The sequence below is a fragment of the Aspergillus brasiliensis genome, assembly GCF_001889945.1.
Source record: "Aspergillus brasiliensis CBS 101740 unplaced genomic scaffold ASPBRscaffold_12, whole genome shotgun sequence".
NCBI classification, from domain to species: Eukaryota; Fungi; Ascomycota; class Eurotiomycetes; order Eurotiales; family Aspergillaceae; genus Aspergillus; species Aspergillus brasiliensis.
Genome location: NW_027137453.1, coordinates 346,519 through 360,529, shown reverse-complemented (window position 1 = coordinate 360,529; position 14,011 = coordinate 346,519). Strand labels below are relative to the sequence as shown.

The 14,011-nt window shown below is 51.6% G+C and overlaps 7 protein-coding genes across 7 annotated transcripts; 3 read left to right on the top strand and 4 right to left on the bottom strand.

Moving 5' to 3' along the window:
- Positions 1-100: 100 nt before the first annotated feature.
- On the bottom strand, positions 101-1,456 carry ASPBRDRAFT_33104 (inositol monophosphatase family protein; the record flags this gene model as incomplete). Its single annotated transcript, XM_067623082.1, has 6 exons — positions 101-209; positions 269-400; positions 476-914; positions 999-1,087; positions 1,153-1,204; positions 1,276-1,456. The coding sequence occupies 6 exons, from the start codon at positions 1,454-1,456 to the stop codon at positions 101-103; spliced, it is 1,002 nt and encodes a 333-aa protein (XP_067475758.1).
- Positions 1,457-3,584: 2,128 nt separating this feature from the next.
- On the top strand, positions 3,585-4,556 carry ASPBRDRAFT_46711 (uncharacterized protein). The gene is made up of 3 exons (XM_067625693.1): positions 3,585-3,925; positions 3,991-4,075; positions 4,169-4,556. The coding sequence occupies exons 1-3, from the start codon at positions 3,719-3,721 to the stop codon at positions 4,303-4,305; spliced, it is 429 nt and encodes a 142-aa protein (XP_067475757.1). The 5' UTR covers positions 3,585-3,718; the 3' UTR covers positions 4,306-4,556.
- A 1,177-nt stretch (positions 4,557-5,733) lies between these two features.
- glr1 (glutathione-disulfide reductase GLR1) lies at positions 5,734-7,555 on the top strand (the record flags this gene model as incomplete). The annotated part of the gene is made up of 3 exons (XM_067623081.1): positions 5,734-6,149; positions 6,226-7,058; positions 7,122-7,555. The coding sequence occupies 3 exons, from the start codon at positions 5,734-5,736 to the stop codon at positions 7,553-7,555; spliced, it is 1,683 nt and encodes a 560-aa protein (XP_067475756.1).
- A 447-nt stretch (positions 7,556-8,002) lies between these two features.
- On the top strand, positions 8,003-8,937 carry ASPBRDRAFT_198941 (uncharacterized protein; the record flags this gene model as incomplete). Its single annotated transcript, XM_067621264.1, has 2 exons — positions 8,003-8,161; positions 8,245-8,937. 2 exons carry the CDS (start codon positions 8,003-8,005, stop codon positions 8,935-8,937), a joined length of 852 nt encoding a protein of 283 aa, XP_067475755.1.
- A 110-nt stretch (positions 8,938-9,047) lies between these two features.
- Positions 9,048-10,954, bottom strand: ASPBRDRAFT_303512 (NAD(P)/FAD-dependent oxidoreductase). The gene is made up of 3 exons (XM_067622766.1): positions 10,871-10,954; positions 10,730-10,819; positions 9,048-10,636 (listed from the first exon to the last, which is right to left on the bottom strand). The coding sequence occupies exon 3, from the start codon at positions 10,486-10,488 to the stop codon at positions 9,142-9,144; it is 1,347 nt and encodes a 448-aa protein (XP_067475754.1). The 5' UTR covers positions 10,489-10,636; positions 10,730-10,819; positions 10,871-10,954; the 3' UTR covers positions 9,048-9,141.
- A 322-nt stretch (positions 10,955-11,276) lies between these two features.
- On the bottom strand, positions 11,277-11,915 carry ASPBRDRAFT_198939 (uncharacterized protein; the record flags this gene model as incomplete). Its single annotated transcript, XM_067621263.1, has 1 exon — positions 11,277-11,915. One exon carries the CDS (start codon positions 11,913-11,915, stop codon positions 11,277-11,279), a length of 639 nt encoding a protein of 212 aa, XP_067475753.1.
- Positions 11,916-12,124: 209 nt separating this feature from the next.
- On the bottom strand, positions 12,125-12,442 carry ASPBRDRAFT_198938 (uncharacterized protein; the record flags this gene model as incomplete). Its single annotated transcript, XM_067621262.1, has 1 exon — positions 12,125-12,442. One exon carries the CDS (start codon positions 12,440-12,442, stop codon positions 12,125-12,127), a length of 318 nt encoding a protein of 105 aa, XP_067475752.1.
- Between the last annotated feature and the right edge of the window lie 1,569 nt (positions 12,443-14,011).

Below are 14,011 nucleotides of genomic sequence, written 5' to 3'. Positions count from 1 at the left end.
CATTCCCTCATCATCGCTTCTCTCTAGAGTAGTATATACTATTATGAATGTTCTATCAGTCGTATGTATCGGTGTGTATATATCTGTAGCTGAAAGTTGTTCATGCGCCCGGGCGGGAATATTCCAGCTGCCGCACGCGCTTCCACACCTCCCGCACGGTGCGCTCCTGCGTCTGCCGTCCAGTCTCCGTCGCCGATGGACCAGCCGGTCTGCTGCAGTTAGATGATGCCGTACTGAGCTGAAAAGGTAGAAGATGGGAGGGACATACCTGATGGCAAGGTACAGTCGGCTGCCGAGTCGAACATCTTCAATGGCCGCAGTGTCCGGATTCTCCGGGGGATTAGCGGTTGTGACTAGGCCGCCTGCCTCCAAGAGGATGGCAATACCCGCTGCGACGTCCCTACCCAACATACTCGATTAGCAAAACACATTTTTGAAAGACAAAAGAAAAAGATTCATAGGAAAAGGGACATACCACTCCCAACAACCACCCTCCCACCAGATGTCAAATGACCCCATAGCCGTATACGCCAAATCTAATGTAGCGCTACCCAGACTCCGAACACCATGCACCATACCCCCCTTGCCACCGCGACTACCCAGTTCCGCTGCGAGGTTCATAAAACTCTCGATCTTGCGATGCATGTTTCCGTCGGGGATATCGCGACGGTCCTTGCCCCATTCGCAGGATAGAATGCACTTGCTGGGAGCGGTGGCGGGCATGGGTGGGATGGACGGATTGCGGATGAGCGGGAGACGGCGCTTTTCGTTTAGCCATGCGCCGCGGTTCACGCAGGATGAAAATAGCTGATCTTGGAAGGGAGCGTAAATCACGCCAATAACGGGACGGTGGTTGACGATGAAGCCTATGGAGACGCAGAACATGGGGAAGATGTGTGTGAAGTTGACAGTTCCTGGTCGGGTGAGAGGAGTTAATTTCATGTCATTGATGGTAGATGAGGGGCGACAGGGGAGGAAGTATAGCTATGGTTTATTACCATCTAGGGGGTCAATGCACCATGTTGGGTGCTCGTCGATCAGGTAGTCGCGCGACTGTCCTTTGGCGTAGGACTCTTCGCCCAGGAACCTGGATAGGTCAGCTGGGGGATACTTGTGAAACGGAGAGCGGGGAATGGCGACTCAGGTACATACTTGTGTGTGGGATATTCGGACTGAATGGCGTTTTTAATGAAGACTTCTACTTCTGTGCAGGGAAGTTCATTGGTGAGATGCACATGCGAATTGGCGACAGGCTGGGGGCGGGTTGAAGCATACCTTCATCGGTCTGGGTGACAATGTCAACGGCGCTGTCCTTCTCCTCGACTGCCTGGGAGACTCCGTCGCCGATGCGCTTCTCGACACTGTCCATCAAAAGCTGACCGGCCTTCCGGCCCAGATCGACCGCAAAGGCGTAGATCTGGTCCAGCTGCTCTTGGCTTAGCTCTGGGGCAGCCATTTTAGTGGCGGGGTCTGTGATCTTGAGAAGGTGGGAGTGGTGAGATGGAAGGTCTATCTAGATGCAAAACGGCGGATCACAAAGAAGCACAGGGCGCAGGGGAGAATGAGAGGAAGAAAGAGAGAGAAAGAGGGGAATGGGGGCGGACAGAAGAGGAAGAGAGGAGGAAGTGTAAGAGTCAGTCGGAGTCATGGACTCTCTTCTCGCTCTCGATCTCTCACCGGAGACGCCGCCGATAACCGCCCGGGGCCCTTATCGGTGGACCCCCTCAATGCAACTGCCACGTGAGGAGTAGAACTATACTCCGTATACTGAACCATAAAAAGATCTTGCATAATGTCTTCATTTACTTCTAGGGCTTGCACTGTCTTGATAACTTCTATCAGGAAATTCTGTTAGGGAAAAAAAAAGTCGAAAGATAAAAGCGGAGAATAGAAATGTAAATCAAGAACTCTGTGAATAAGCCAACGACACTGCTTAACTAGAAAATGAGTTTGCTAAGGGAGGCCGAATAACTAGAACATCAGTTCTGTCGCACATGCTTCTGTCTGTAACAATTTAGTATGGTGACCCAGAAAGTATGGACAATTGATAGGATTGGCCGTGACCTGATGGGAAAAGCCAAGTCCCTGCAGAGTGTGTAGTAGAACTGCGACTCTGCAAACCTGAAGAAGAGCACCTGATGGCAATATTTGTATGCCCTATTGCGGGAATCGTGGTTTTGGTTCATTCATACTTCGTTTCTTGACACCTCGGACAAGACGGTACATTCATCAGGCTCAACCATAGTCATTCCAGGGTCTGGATGAGGCCATTGCGCCAATCTCTTTCCGTCAAGAAAAAATGGACTTGCGGGTACGGAGTAGTTGGTAGACAAATTTTATTGTACAAATAAGGGCCTGTGAATAACTGGGAGAGCGCACTCCCCATGGCTTGAGAAAAGCAGCCGAGGCTGCTGCAAACGGCTAACTGAGATGATGCGGAGAGACTGACAAACTCTGAAATAGATTGTTACAGCTCCACGTGTAAACTCTGCCAGGAAGGACTGATAAGTTCTCTGCGGCCAATTTGCCCGCAATGAGACTTTGACACTGGATTTCATAATGCATGCTATAAGTATCATCTCAGCTTCTACTTGACGGTTGGCTTCGGATGTCTGGCGGCTAAGCGATCTTCCCGCCCCCGCTTGTTCTACCCCGGATGTCAGGAGAACAGCCTTTCTAACACCACACTACCCCCATGTCATTTCTATCGTATAGAGATCATTGAGGTCTTGACCACTTCGCTTGAATTGCTTTCTGCGAATTGCGAACTGCTGACTGTATGCTACATGATGATGGTGGACCCATCCAGTGTGGGTCTGGGAGAGGGGCTGAGCAACGCACGGAGTCGATCCCAACTAGAACTAATATTGACACTTTAGATATTAGATAGGATAGATGGAATGTCGCTACTAGTGATTTCCGCCCCAGCCTTTGTTGCTCCTTACTAGCATGCACCTAACTCATCCTACATGACAGAAAAATCATCGAGCTTCTCTTTCTCTGCTGGCACAATGAACCTTATATATATACCCTTCTCGCTAGTACTAATACGTTACTGCCAACCAAGAGCTTGACAGCAACCTCGCTCATTCCTTTTTAACACAGCTGATGATACTATGTCTGTCCAGAGAGATGATTATTGCTCGGAATCTACAGGGTCTGTAGGCTGCTTTTTGATCAGCCTTGTCATGTCATCACCACCCCTGTCCGCTTGGAATAGTCGCTTCCCCTTCAACGCAGGAGCATGTCGGTTCCAGAGAAAATACCGCAGTAGATGCTTGCTAGTCTTGCATGGTCGGGGGCCAACCCCTTAGGAGTCTACGGACTATCTTGACTTCCATGCCCTATACTGGAGGAAACATGCTGGCCCCCAAGTCCTGCCCTGTCTTGTATTGCCCCTGCTGTGCTGGAGTAAGTAGTCAGCGCAATTTTATACCCTGGACAATTCTGAAACCGCCCCAATATCATCAACGTAGTACCAGGAGGGGTGTCTTAATAGTAATGCTACTAAATAGTAGAACAAGATACTTATATATACCATGCCATGCCCTCCTCGTTGCTACTATTACCATACAATCATTCATTTGGCATTCACTCTTTGACTATCCGCTATTGCTCTCATTACTCTCTCGCTTTCCTTCATTACTGCAGAGCGTACTCACTGCTCTTTATTATTATCACTCGTTACTTTGTCACCATTAACATATCTCTTATCAAGATGTGGTTCTCCAGAAACATTACCGTTCAGAAGGCCTTTCTTCTATCTTCTCTGCTCCTAGCATCCGGGGTCTCAGCAGCAGCTATACCCGCAAACCTAGCTGACCCGGCATCGGTCTCGGTGACGTCCACAAACACGCATGTCTCTACCGGTCAAGGGGATAGCCAGTCAACCTCGCTCCCTTATGAAGGTGTTCCAGACTGTCGGGTGAGTGCTAACAATCCCTGCTACCTACGATTCTGCCGGGCTCTGACCCGATCGATCATTTCTAGTTCTGCCGTGAAAACGACGACGATGAACAGACTACCAGCGACTCCGTCACACAGGTGAATCGGGATGGTCACACCATCGAAGCAAGTATGTGTTGATAGTTCATTGCTCCCAACCGCCCCTGGGATTATTCTGGATCAAATCTGCTGCGAAGCTAACAAAGCTGGGTAATCACTTCAGGAACTGATGATGATGCGGATAAGAAAAAGGCCGAGGAGGAAGAAAAAGAAGAAAAGGAGTTAGAGAAGAAGCTTGACGAAAAGTGTCATGGGAACGCGATGTGCAAGATCATTTCCGTGGCGACATATTCTTACTAGTGGCTCGGTTGGAAGAGCTGGATACAATTGGCGCAAGGCCAAATTAGGGGGTGTTTAGATAGGATCCATGATCTGTTGAGCTGGATTCATGATGTGTAGATGATCTGTTTTTATTGTTGTGCTATATCGACCCCGTATATATTCGAGGCTATGGTCGTCCTTATCCGGCGATGATGTCAACTTGAAAACAGGATATTCTCTGTTTAGTTTCTCGATTACTAGTCATAACACCAGAATGTAGTGGAAATGTCTCTGAATGACCAACCTGATACTGACCAAAGTATGATCTAGTCATTATCTACCAGCGAATGGACCAGCTTGACTAATAGGAGATAGATACTATGGGGCATGTGTATTTGGGGCCGTGTGTGACATTTTCGCCCCCCATTCAAGACTACTAAATGAAGTAGTAATGGCAAAGGCTTAGATTGTTAATGCTCCGTTCTCAACTTGGCCAGCGTTGATGTGGCCCCCATATACTAATAGCAGACATGTTTCATAGTACCATGCGTGTAGCCTTACTGACTTCTCTGTAAGGGATCCAATAGTAAGCCGAGAATGAACCGCAGGCTTCCAATGATTTGGCCCCTATTCTGAGTGATGCAGCTATTATGTCTTTAGTAGTACGGGGGATCTACAACGGTGACTTGACAGGCGCGCACAGCTCCGTGGTTTGGTGATCCTTCCCGGATGACGGCAGAAGTAAATAGAAGGCATGGAGGATCCCATGCCTTGGATGGGGATCAGGAGGAACGACACACGAATATTACAGTGACTCGTATTGCTATCTTCAATGTGGAAAGTGGACCAGATTATGGTTATGGATATTCTTTATGAGAAAAGGTATCTGGTGGGGTTATATGAAGTAAGTACTATACCACCATGGAAGAAGATAAATATATGCAGTGAGAAGCAGTCAAGCCAAGTCAGAAAGGCAATGATTCAAAGACAGTAATGCAAATCGCCGACTGGGTTCAAAACATAAAACATAGACTGAGGGCATATTATTTCCACAGGAGAGGCAAAATGTTGCATTTATAATATGCAGCTGTCTAGAAGGACTGGCTGCTTATCAATCAGTTCCCCCGGGTGTCCGTCACGTGAACCCCGAGCGTCGGGGAAATGATAGTAAACTAACTGGTACTTTCTCTGCCAACTCGCCAATTGCGTCAGAATCAGCGTGGATGGTCCAAGAATTGCTTCTGCAGGATATTCCCCGATTTCCTTTACGATTAGTTTCGGCCTTTGTTCATAGTTTCCAGCACTAAAAGTTGAGCTAAAGTGATTGCACTGACTAATTGCACGCTTCCGTCATTGACGCCATTCCCCGGGCAGCGTTCCCTCCAGCCTTTTTTTTCCCGACCAGTCCGTCCTCTTTGCTTTGCTTTGCCAGTGGCTGCTTGATCCCCCCCCTCACATCAGCTCTCCATGCTCTCCTGCCCCTCCCTCCGTCCTCGTCCCGCCCAGGCTCTTAAGAACCGGCTCCTTTACTCCCCACCTTATTTAGCTCGCTCCTCACCCATCACCGCTACACCTTTGCTCCAGGGTAAAGGCATTGCTACTACGACCCCTTCGACCACTCTTCCCCGCCGAAGCACCCTGGCTCTCCGCTCCTCATCTTCGGTCGCATCCCGGGTCTCTGCTCTCACCAGACATTTCTCGTCCTCGTCCTCCACTGCCGACGCAAACAACATGGCTCCCGTTGAGGTCCAGCAGTATGACTACATCGTCATCGGTGGTGGTAGCGGTGGTAGCGGTAGCGGACGCAGAGCTGCCGGCTGGTATGGCGCAAAGACTTTGATCGTGGAAAGTGGTCGCTCGGGAGGTACTTGTGTCAATGTAGGGTAAGATGCGTTCTTCTTTCCTTTCCAGCTACCATGGGAGACAATATGGTTGTTAACCGCAATATCATCTCTGTAGCTGTGTTCCCAAGAAAATGACCTGGAACTTCGCTTCCATCAACGAGACCCTCCACGTCGCCAAGCACTACGGATATGACGTCTCTGAGAACGTCGACAAGAACTACCGCCACTTCAAGGAGATCCGCGACTCTACCATCAAGCGGTTGAATGGAATCTACGAGCGCAACTGGGGCCGCGAGGGCATTGATCTTGTCCACGGCCGCGCCGGATTCGTCGAGCCCAAGACCATCGAGGTGACCCTCGAGGATGGGTCCAAGGCCCGGTACACGGCCCCTCACATCCTGATTGCGGTCGGTGGACGGCCCAGCATCCCGGACGTCAAGGGCGCTGAGCACGGTATCACTAGCGACGGCTTCTTCGAGATCGAGGAACTGCCGCCCAAGATTGCCGTTGTCGGTGCGGGATACATCGCAGTTGAGTTGGCCGGTGTGATGGGCGCCGTTGGATGCGAGACGCACATGTTCATCCGTGGCGAGACGTTCCTGCGCAAGTTCGACCCCATGATCCAGACAACCATGACTGAGCGGTACGAGGCCTCTGGCATCCACATCCACAAGAAGCACCCTGGTCTCAAGGAGGTGCAGCTCATCCGCGACGGTAAGGGCAAGGACAAGCTGCTCAAGCTTATCTCGAACGATGGATCGGAGATGGAGGTCAACGAGCTCCTCTGGGCCGTGGGTCGCTTGCCCGAGGTTGAGGACCTGAACCTCGATATCCCCGGCGTTAAGCTGAACAAGTCCGGCCATATCGAAGTCGATGAGTACCAGAACACCAGTGTCGATGGTGTCTATGCTCTGGGTGACGTGACTGGTCACGCCGAGTTGACTCCTGGTATGTTCCCCCATTGTTTCTCAACATTCTTTTCGTCGTATGGTTGAACTAATACCAAACCAGTCGCCATCGCCGCCGGCCGCCAACTCGGTAACCGTCTCTTCGGCCCTGACGAAGTCCGCGACTCCAAGCTTTCCTATGAGAACATCCCCACGGTGGTCTTCTCCCACCCCGAAGTTGGCACCGTTGGTCTCACCGAGCCGGAAGCTCGTGAGCGCTACGGCGACGACCAGATCAAGATCTACCACACCCGGTTCACGGCCATGTACTACGACGTGATGCCGGCTGAGGAGAAGAAGAAGAACCCGACCGAGTTCAAGCTGATCTGCGCCGGACCGGAGGAGAAGGTTGTTGGCTTGCACATCCTGGGTCTGGGAGTGGGCGAGATGCTGCAGGGTTTCGGTGTCGCCGTGAAGATGGGTGCTACGAAGAAGGACTTTGATAGCTGTGTGGCTATCCATCCTACTAGTGCTGAGGAATTGGTTACATTGCGGTAGACTAGATGGGGTGTACACTAAAATTTAGTTGTTCAGATGTATAGAGTATATACTAGGTACTACTATGAGCTAGAATGTTGTGTTGCATTGATCCCACGGCATGAGTATAGTAGTAGGAATCATGATTCAGTCTGTGATACGTAGTAAGAGTATCCCTGCATTGCTAACTGACTAGATAGATATCCCATTTAGGCCTAATGCACCCCCGGAAGAGGCATTGACCCGCTCCGACAACGTCACATCCTGCGGACCAATCACAATTCAAGGCGGGGCTTGTCGGCGGTGCTCGGGGCCAGTTCTGGATGCCGAGGCAGTAGATAAGAACATTGGAATCTCGCATCGGCCTCTGCTGCCGCATATGAATTCCGTCCCGCCTGCAACCATCCTCGTTTTCTTTTCTTCAACCCTCCGATGACAGTTCACGGTGCCAGCCGCAAGAGAAAGAGAATGTCCAAACTATCCCATCAACTCAAGGCGCTGATCAACGCCCCGTCCGCGCGCCCCAATACTGTCCCTGCTCCGTCCAATATCCAATCGATATACCGGAAGATCCAGCACGGCGCACAGTCCCAGAATCTATCCCAATCCTCATGGCTCGCTTTATCGGTGAGTTCTTTGTCCAATTCTTCTATTCTCCTATTTTTGCAGCAGCAGCAGCAGCAGCTAACATGTCCTCTGACCTCAACTAGACAGCAACCACCATGACCATGAACTCCCCCGAATCCCTCACCGAACTCTACCAACTAGCCAGCACCTCCCAATCCGCCCAAGAGCGCCTAGCCACCGCCGAATTCATGCGCGAAGTCGGCCTCAAATGCATCAGCTTCAACGGCATCCCCCGCACCATCAACTGTCTCAACGCCTTCAAAGCCAGTCTCCCCGAATCGATCAGTTCGCAACTCTCACAAACGCCCACCCGGGCCCCCACGCCCGAGAATATCCAAGAAATCTGCGCCAGAGGTCAGAATCTCTGGGACTCCATCTACCGACCCTTTGAGAAGAAACTCTACAACAAGCTGGCGGATTCACATCCTGATCTACCGGTCCATATTTTGAATGGGAACTATGGCGCGCTGCTGTCTGACCCTCAGCAGCGGACGACCGGTGCCAATGTGGGCCGATTGGCTACTTCGATTGTGGCCATTGCTTGTCTGCGTGCGCAGACGGGCGTTGGTCCCCAGGTGACGTCACATGTGTTTGGGCTGCGGAAAGCGGTGGAGGATGGAACGTGGGTAAATGATCTGGAATCGCAGGAGGGAGCTCAGTGGCTGGCGAGCGATGAGGGAAATACTTGGATTATACATAGTGTGGATGATATTGTGGAGACGATTAGTGAGGGCATGGGATCGAACTTTACGCCGGCGAGATCGGCTAAGATATAGATATCTGGCCTTAGGCCATGCTCATGTATAATAGAAGCCATCTGGCATGCACAGCTATATGATGTTTATATACTACTTATGAAATCAGAAGTACCTACCTCTACGCTATCGAACGCTGCTTATTGCTTAACAATTTCCCATCGCTAATATTTAATAACGCTAACTAGTAATGTACATGATATATCTCCAAGACCCGACATCCACCTAGTTCGTCCACCCCTTAGGTCCGGCCCAAGTACCCTTGACCAAAGACTGGTAGTACACCCAGGGGAAGAAATCCTTCTTCAGATGGTAGAAGGAGCGACGAGGAACCGCCTGATCAATACCGAACCACTTACCGAACGTCTCCTTGGGCTCACCACCGTACTTGAACTCCGCAAGCAGGACCTTGCCGTACTCCGTGACCAGAGGGCAAGAGGCGTAACCATCGTACACCGCATCCGTAGGCTTGCCCTCCATGGAGCGCAGCAGGTTGTGAACGAGCACAGGGGCCTCGGAGGTGATAGCGGCCGCTGTCTTGGAGGTGGGCAGACTGGACGCATCACCGGCGGACCAGACGTTGGCGTACTTGGTGTGGCGGGTAGTACCGGCGTCGACATCGACGTAGCCGGCCTCGTTGGCCAGCGCGCTGTCCTTGACGAACGCGTGCGGACCCATCTTGGGAACCACGTGCAGGAGATCGAACTGCCTCGTCACCTGCTCTTGGCCATCAGGGCGGGCGAAAACGGCCTTGTTGCCATCGATGGCGACCAGGTCGTGCTGGAAGAGTCCCTCAACGCCCCGCTCCTTGCGCATGGCTTCGAGGGCGGCGCCGTACTTGGCCACGGCGAACATGGAGGGCATGCCGGTGGCGAAGCTGATGTTGATGGGTGAGCTGGCTGGGTTGCTGGGGTTGTACAGACCAGCGCGCTTCCAGTAATCCAGGGCCATCCACAGGATCTTCTGCGGGGCACCGGCACACTTGATGACGCCGGCGGGCTGGGTGAAGATGGCGTTACCCTTTTGCAGCTTCTCCACGGTGGAGAAGACCTTGTCGCAGGTGTCGTAGCCGTAGATGGAAGAGACCAGGGAGTCCGGGTTGGCGAGGGCCTCAGGCAGACCCTTGACGCTGCCGTAGTTGATGTTGATACCGGGGACAACAACCAGGTGCTCGTAGTTGACCTTGTCGCCGTTGCCCAGGGTGATGGTGTTGTTCTCCGGCAGGAAGGTGCCCACGCTCTGGTTGTAGAACTTGAACTTGGGATCGATCAGGTCGTGCATTGGGCGGCGCAAGTCCTCCTTGGTCTTGACACCACCACCGACCAGGGTCCAGCCCGGTTGGTAGTGATGCCACATGGAAGGATCGATGACGGCGATGTCATCCTGGGAGAACTTGCCCGAGCGAAGCAATTGATGGCTGATGGCCAGACCGGCCGTACCACCGCCGACGACGACAACCTTGTGGCTGCGTGCCACGGGGTTCACAGGGGCGGCCGTTGCGAAATTCCGCTGGGCTGCGGCGACTGAACGGCCAGCCGTAGATGCTGCCGATGTGACGTTGCGGTAGAACATTTTGTGTGATAAATGGAGAAATGCAATATACAGACAAGTATACACAAGACTTTTTTTTTTAAAAAAAAAGAGAAAGAAATTGAAGCTCTGTGAAGAAATTAGAGCTGCACGAGGGGAAATGGCCAAGAGCTGGACGAGACCCGCGTTCCTAGAGTCTATAATCAGTCAAATCGCACCACTAGTGGCCTTTGTTCCCCAAAGTTTTCGGGGCTCCACTATTTAAGTTCGATGGCGTGATCACCTCTCGGCGACTTAGTCATCACCACTCGGCCCGTCTCAGTCGCCGACTGCTCTGATCGCCGACCGGCTCCCGATAATCTTCTTGGATAAGCTGGATGCATGTTGGCAGTGAATACGAATCCTTCCATCTGATTCAACTTACGGGCTGGGTGGAGAAACACAATGATAGTGGCTCATTCTGTGATGCGAGGAACTCATTTGTGAAGTCGCCGTAGTCACTGGTATTCTTCCCCGGTCTCTATGCGGTAGTGGCGTGGATATCCTGATCTATTTAGTATGGGCTCTGTCATCGAAGTACTTTAGGTGGTCGAAAAAAGAGCGGCAGGGATGTTCCTTTTCAATGGCGTGATCTGGCGGAAGCGATAAACCTCCGCTATGTATTGAGGTAGATATCTGAAGCGATCAGCCCACAGTGCACTTGCTGGGCGACGGTTGTCATTACTGGCCCACTGTCGAGAATCATGGCGGTCCCTATTCTCCCACTGGGCTGTGGGGCTCTGGAATCAAACAGACGATCAGGAAAAGATGCAGAACGAATCTATATGTGATCATGCTAATGCGCCAGAGAGGTGAGACTGCCCGAGTTCATCGGCGTTCGTCGACTCGTGAGCATTTTGCATAATCGCCGATCCATCGCGTCGACTCAATGACTGCTCCTTTTTAGAGATAAACTGCAGCATCTTGACAGGACAGAATAAGCAAGACTCGGATCCTGATGGGGATGAGAGGACATGTGTAGATACAAGCAAACCGGAACCACAGCCTTGCCCTCCTTGACAGCTCTGCGGACTGCTTAGAGGCTCGGTACCTAGTGTCTCGTCAATATCATCTAGGAGTGACGTCCACTGCTGCAAATCCAACTGCGGCGCTGCCTCGATAAATTCAGCCCAAAGCTGAATCCAGTTCATTTCGCCCACCCCTGCCTCTGGGGACGATGAAGTAGTTTCCTCTGCCTCCTCTCTCAGCGATACACCGTTACCAAATGACATTTCTGACCGCGAGCGCCGTCCTTGCAACGTCACCCGCAAAGTCTGTAACACCTGGGGGATGCCCTTGACATGAGATGTGGACTGTTCCAGTAGCCGATACGCTGCCAACAACTCTTCCTGGAGCACCGCATCCACCGCCGTCGGATCTAGCGACGGATCACTGGCTAACAGCACTGCGGCATGAAAGTCATGCTCCATGACTGACTACAGTCGGCTTGGATTCACACTCATCAGCGGGCCTGTATCATCCATCAATCGCATCGCCGGAGATCTAACACTATCCGTGCCGACCGTAAGCCCGCCTCTCTGAAATCGGCATACAGACTCTGTACTGTGGTTTCTAAATGGAACTGGCGGTGCAGCCAGCACAGCCGAGTATGCGCGCTGAAGTGCAGAATCAGCCGCTGCTAGGCGATGTAGGGTCGCTCTTCGCAGATGGCCTGACTTTGCCGGATACTGGTTAGGTCAGGTTGAAAGAACACAGACAGGTCTTTCAGGTAGTTTTGAAACCGGGCACCTAGCCCCAGAACAGCACCGTAGCCACACTCCTTTGGGTCCAGACCACTGACTGGCAGTTGGTTTACAGTTTCCTCACACAACGAGGCAAATTCGATTCGCGCGATTGACGCTGACATGGATGTTGGCACGGCTGGCGGGAACTCGTAGCTCACACCGGCGCCGGTAATGAATTGATCGTCCGTATCACTTGTATATGAGACGCTCATATGTCGGCGCTGCACTTCAAGCTTAACTTCATCGCACCGTTCAAGCGACGCTGCTCACGTGCCTGTGTCCAAGCAGTGGATGCGCATTGCCCGCGCCATCAGTAGTTCGCGGGTACATAGCAAATGCACTGTGCTTGGGAGTCCGTCGGCATTGATGTAAAATTACGTGAGCAGATTGACCGCGGCGGGGGCCATGGTCGATGGGGAAGCAATGTGTTTTTTTAATTCGACTGCTAGTTTACTGTACGCTGCATAGGCGTCTTTGGCTTGGGCAGGGTGGCTCGCAATAATTGCAGAAGCTCCGGGGTCCAGACAAAAGCATGGTTGGCGAAGATACTGAGCAATAGAAGCAGGGTCGCATCCACTGGCAGCTCCCATAGCTTTGCATCCTGCTGTGGCTCTCCTCCACGAGGGTGCGGTTGGACGGGGTATGTAGCACGCGGAAGTTCAATTGCATGCTGTGGATGAAATGGTCAATAAGTATCAGTGCGGCATGAATGGACGGGAGGCAGCTATATAGGAATCCTCGGTCGACGGTCCCCTGGTGAATAAGGTTATATTGGTGAGAGACAACAGAGCTTTAGTGGGCGTTTCCGCTACAGGTGCTCTGGCCATGACACGGACAACTGGGTCTCACAAATTGCGCTCTCCGAGTCGATTATGGCGTTAGGAGCGGGTTGCTTCATTGTAGCGCGGGTCAAAAAGGGTCGGTGGAATCTCTTGACGAAGGTGTAGTCAATGGCTTGGTTTGGAACCTGGAATCCTGAATGTACCATGAATCAACATCAGCTATTTCCTGCATCTTCTTTGTCTAGCGAGTCACAATAGATGATTGTTCGGGGTTAACATCTCCAATTTGTGCGGTACTAGACTGCTAGATATTCTGGAATTCAGAATAAGCGTCGAATAGCTCGAGTGATTGCAGAGTATTATGAGGAAATTGAAGTGCATGTTGCATATAGATAGTATAACACATGACAGGGCGGCATAACGGCCGACTATGCCCAAATAGGCAAAGCCAACTGCACGTGACAGAAAATTCACAGATCCTATCTGAAATCCTCGACCGGATTCTGCCAACAGTATACAATTTACCACCATTGTGTCGTATGTCCGACTACGTTGAGATTTTTAGCCAGATCGAACAGCTCCCAGATCTCTCGAATGGACGGGCGAGTAGCCGAAGAAATGCACTTATGTGGGCGTGATTGATAGGCTTATCTGATTGCGGGACAACCGCGCTACTTTGAGAATAGTACCTTGGGACAGACGGCATTGTACTAAAGCTATATGTTCGTTGGTCAATATAGAGAGCAAACCAGTCATATTTTACCTCCAGCTGGGAGACGTGATTCCGACCATGTCTGGCATTCTAGGCTGGGCATGAGCGAGCGCTGGAATCGTCCGACCGTGCAGCTCAGCGTCGTGGAACGCCAAGCTGCAGCCTTCATCTTTTTTCCTTGTTCGGGGAGAAATACCGGAAAGTTTTGTTTTTCTGTTTTGCGGGACCAAAGAAGCGAGGGCTCCACAACCCCCTGCAGTATCTAACCCTAGATAGATAGCCATCTT

Bases quoted from the DNA above. Each gene is read 5' to 3' on its own strand.
- ASPBRDRAFT_46711 (XM_067625693.1), top strand. From the start codon at position 3,719: ATGTGGTTCTCCAGAAACATTACCGTTCAGAAGGCCTTTCTTCTATCT. The intron at 3,926-3,990 runs GTGAGTGCTAAC...GATCATTTCTAG, and splicing joins AAGGTGTTCCAGACTGTCGG to TTCTGCCGTGAAAACGACGA. The intron at 4,076-4,168 runs GTATGTGTTGAT...TAATCACTTCAG, and splicing joins TGGTCACACCATCGAAGCAA to GAACTGATGATGATGCGGAT.
- ASPBRDRAFT_303512 (XM_067622766.1), bottom strand. From the start codon at position 10,488: ATGTTCTACCGCAACGTCACATCGGCAGCATCTACGGCTGGCCGTTCA.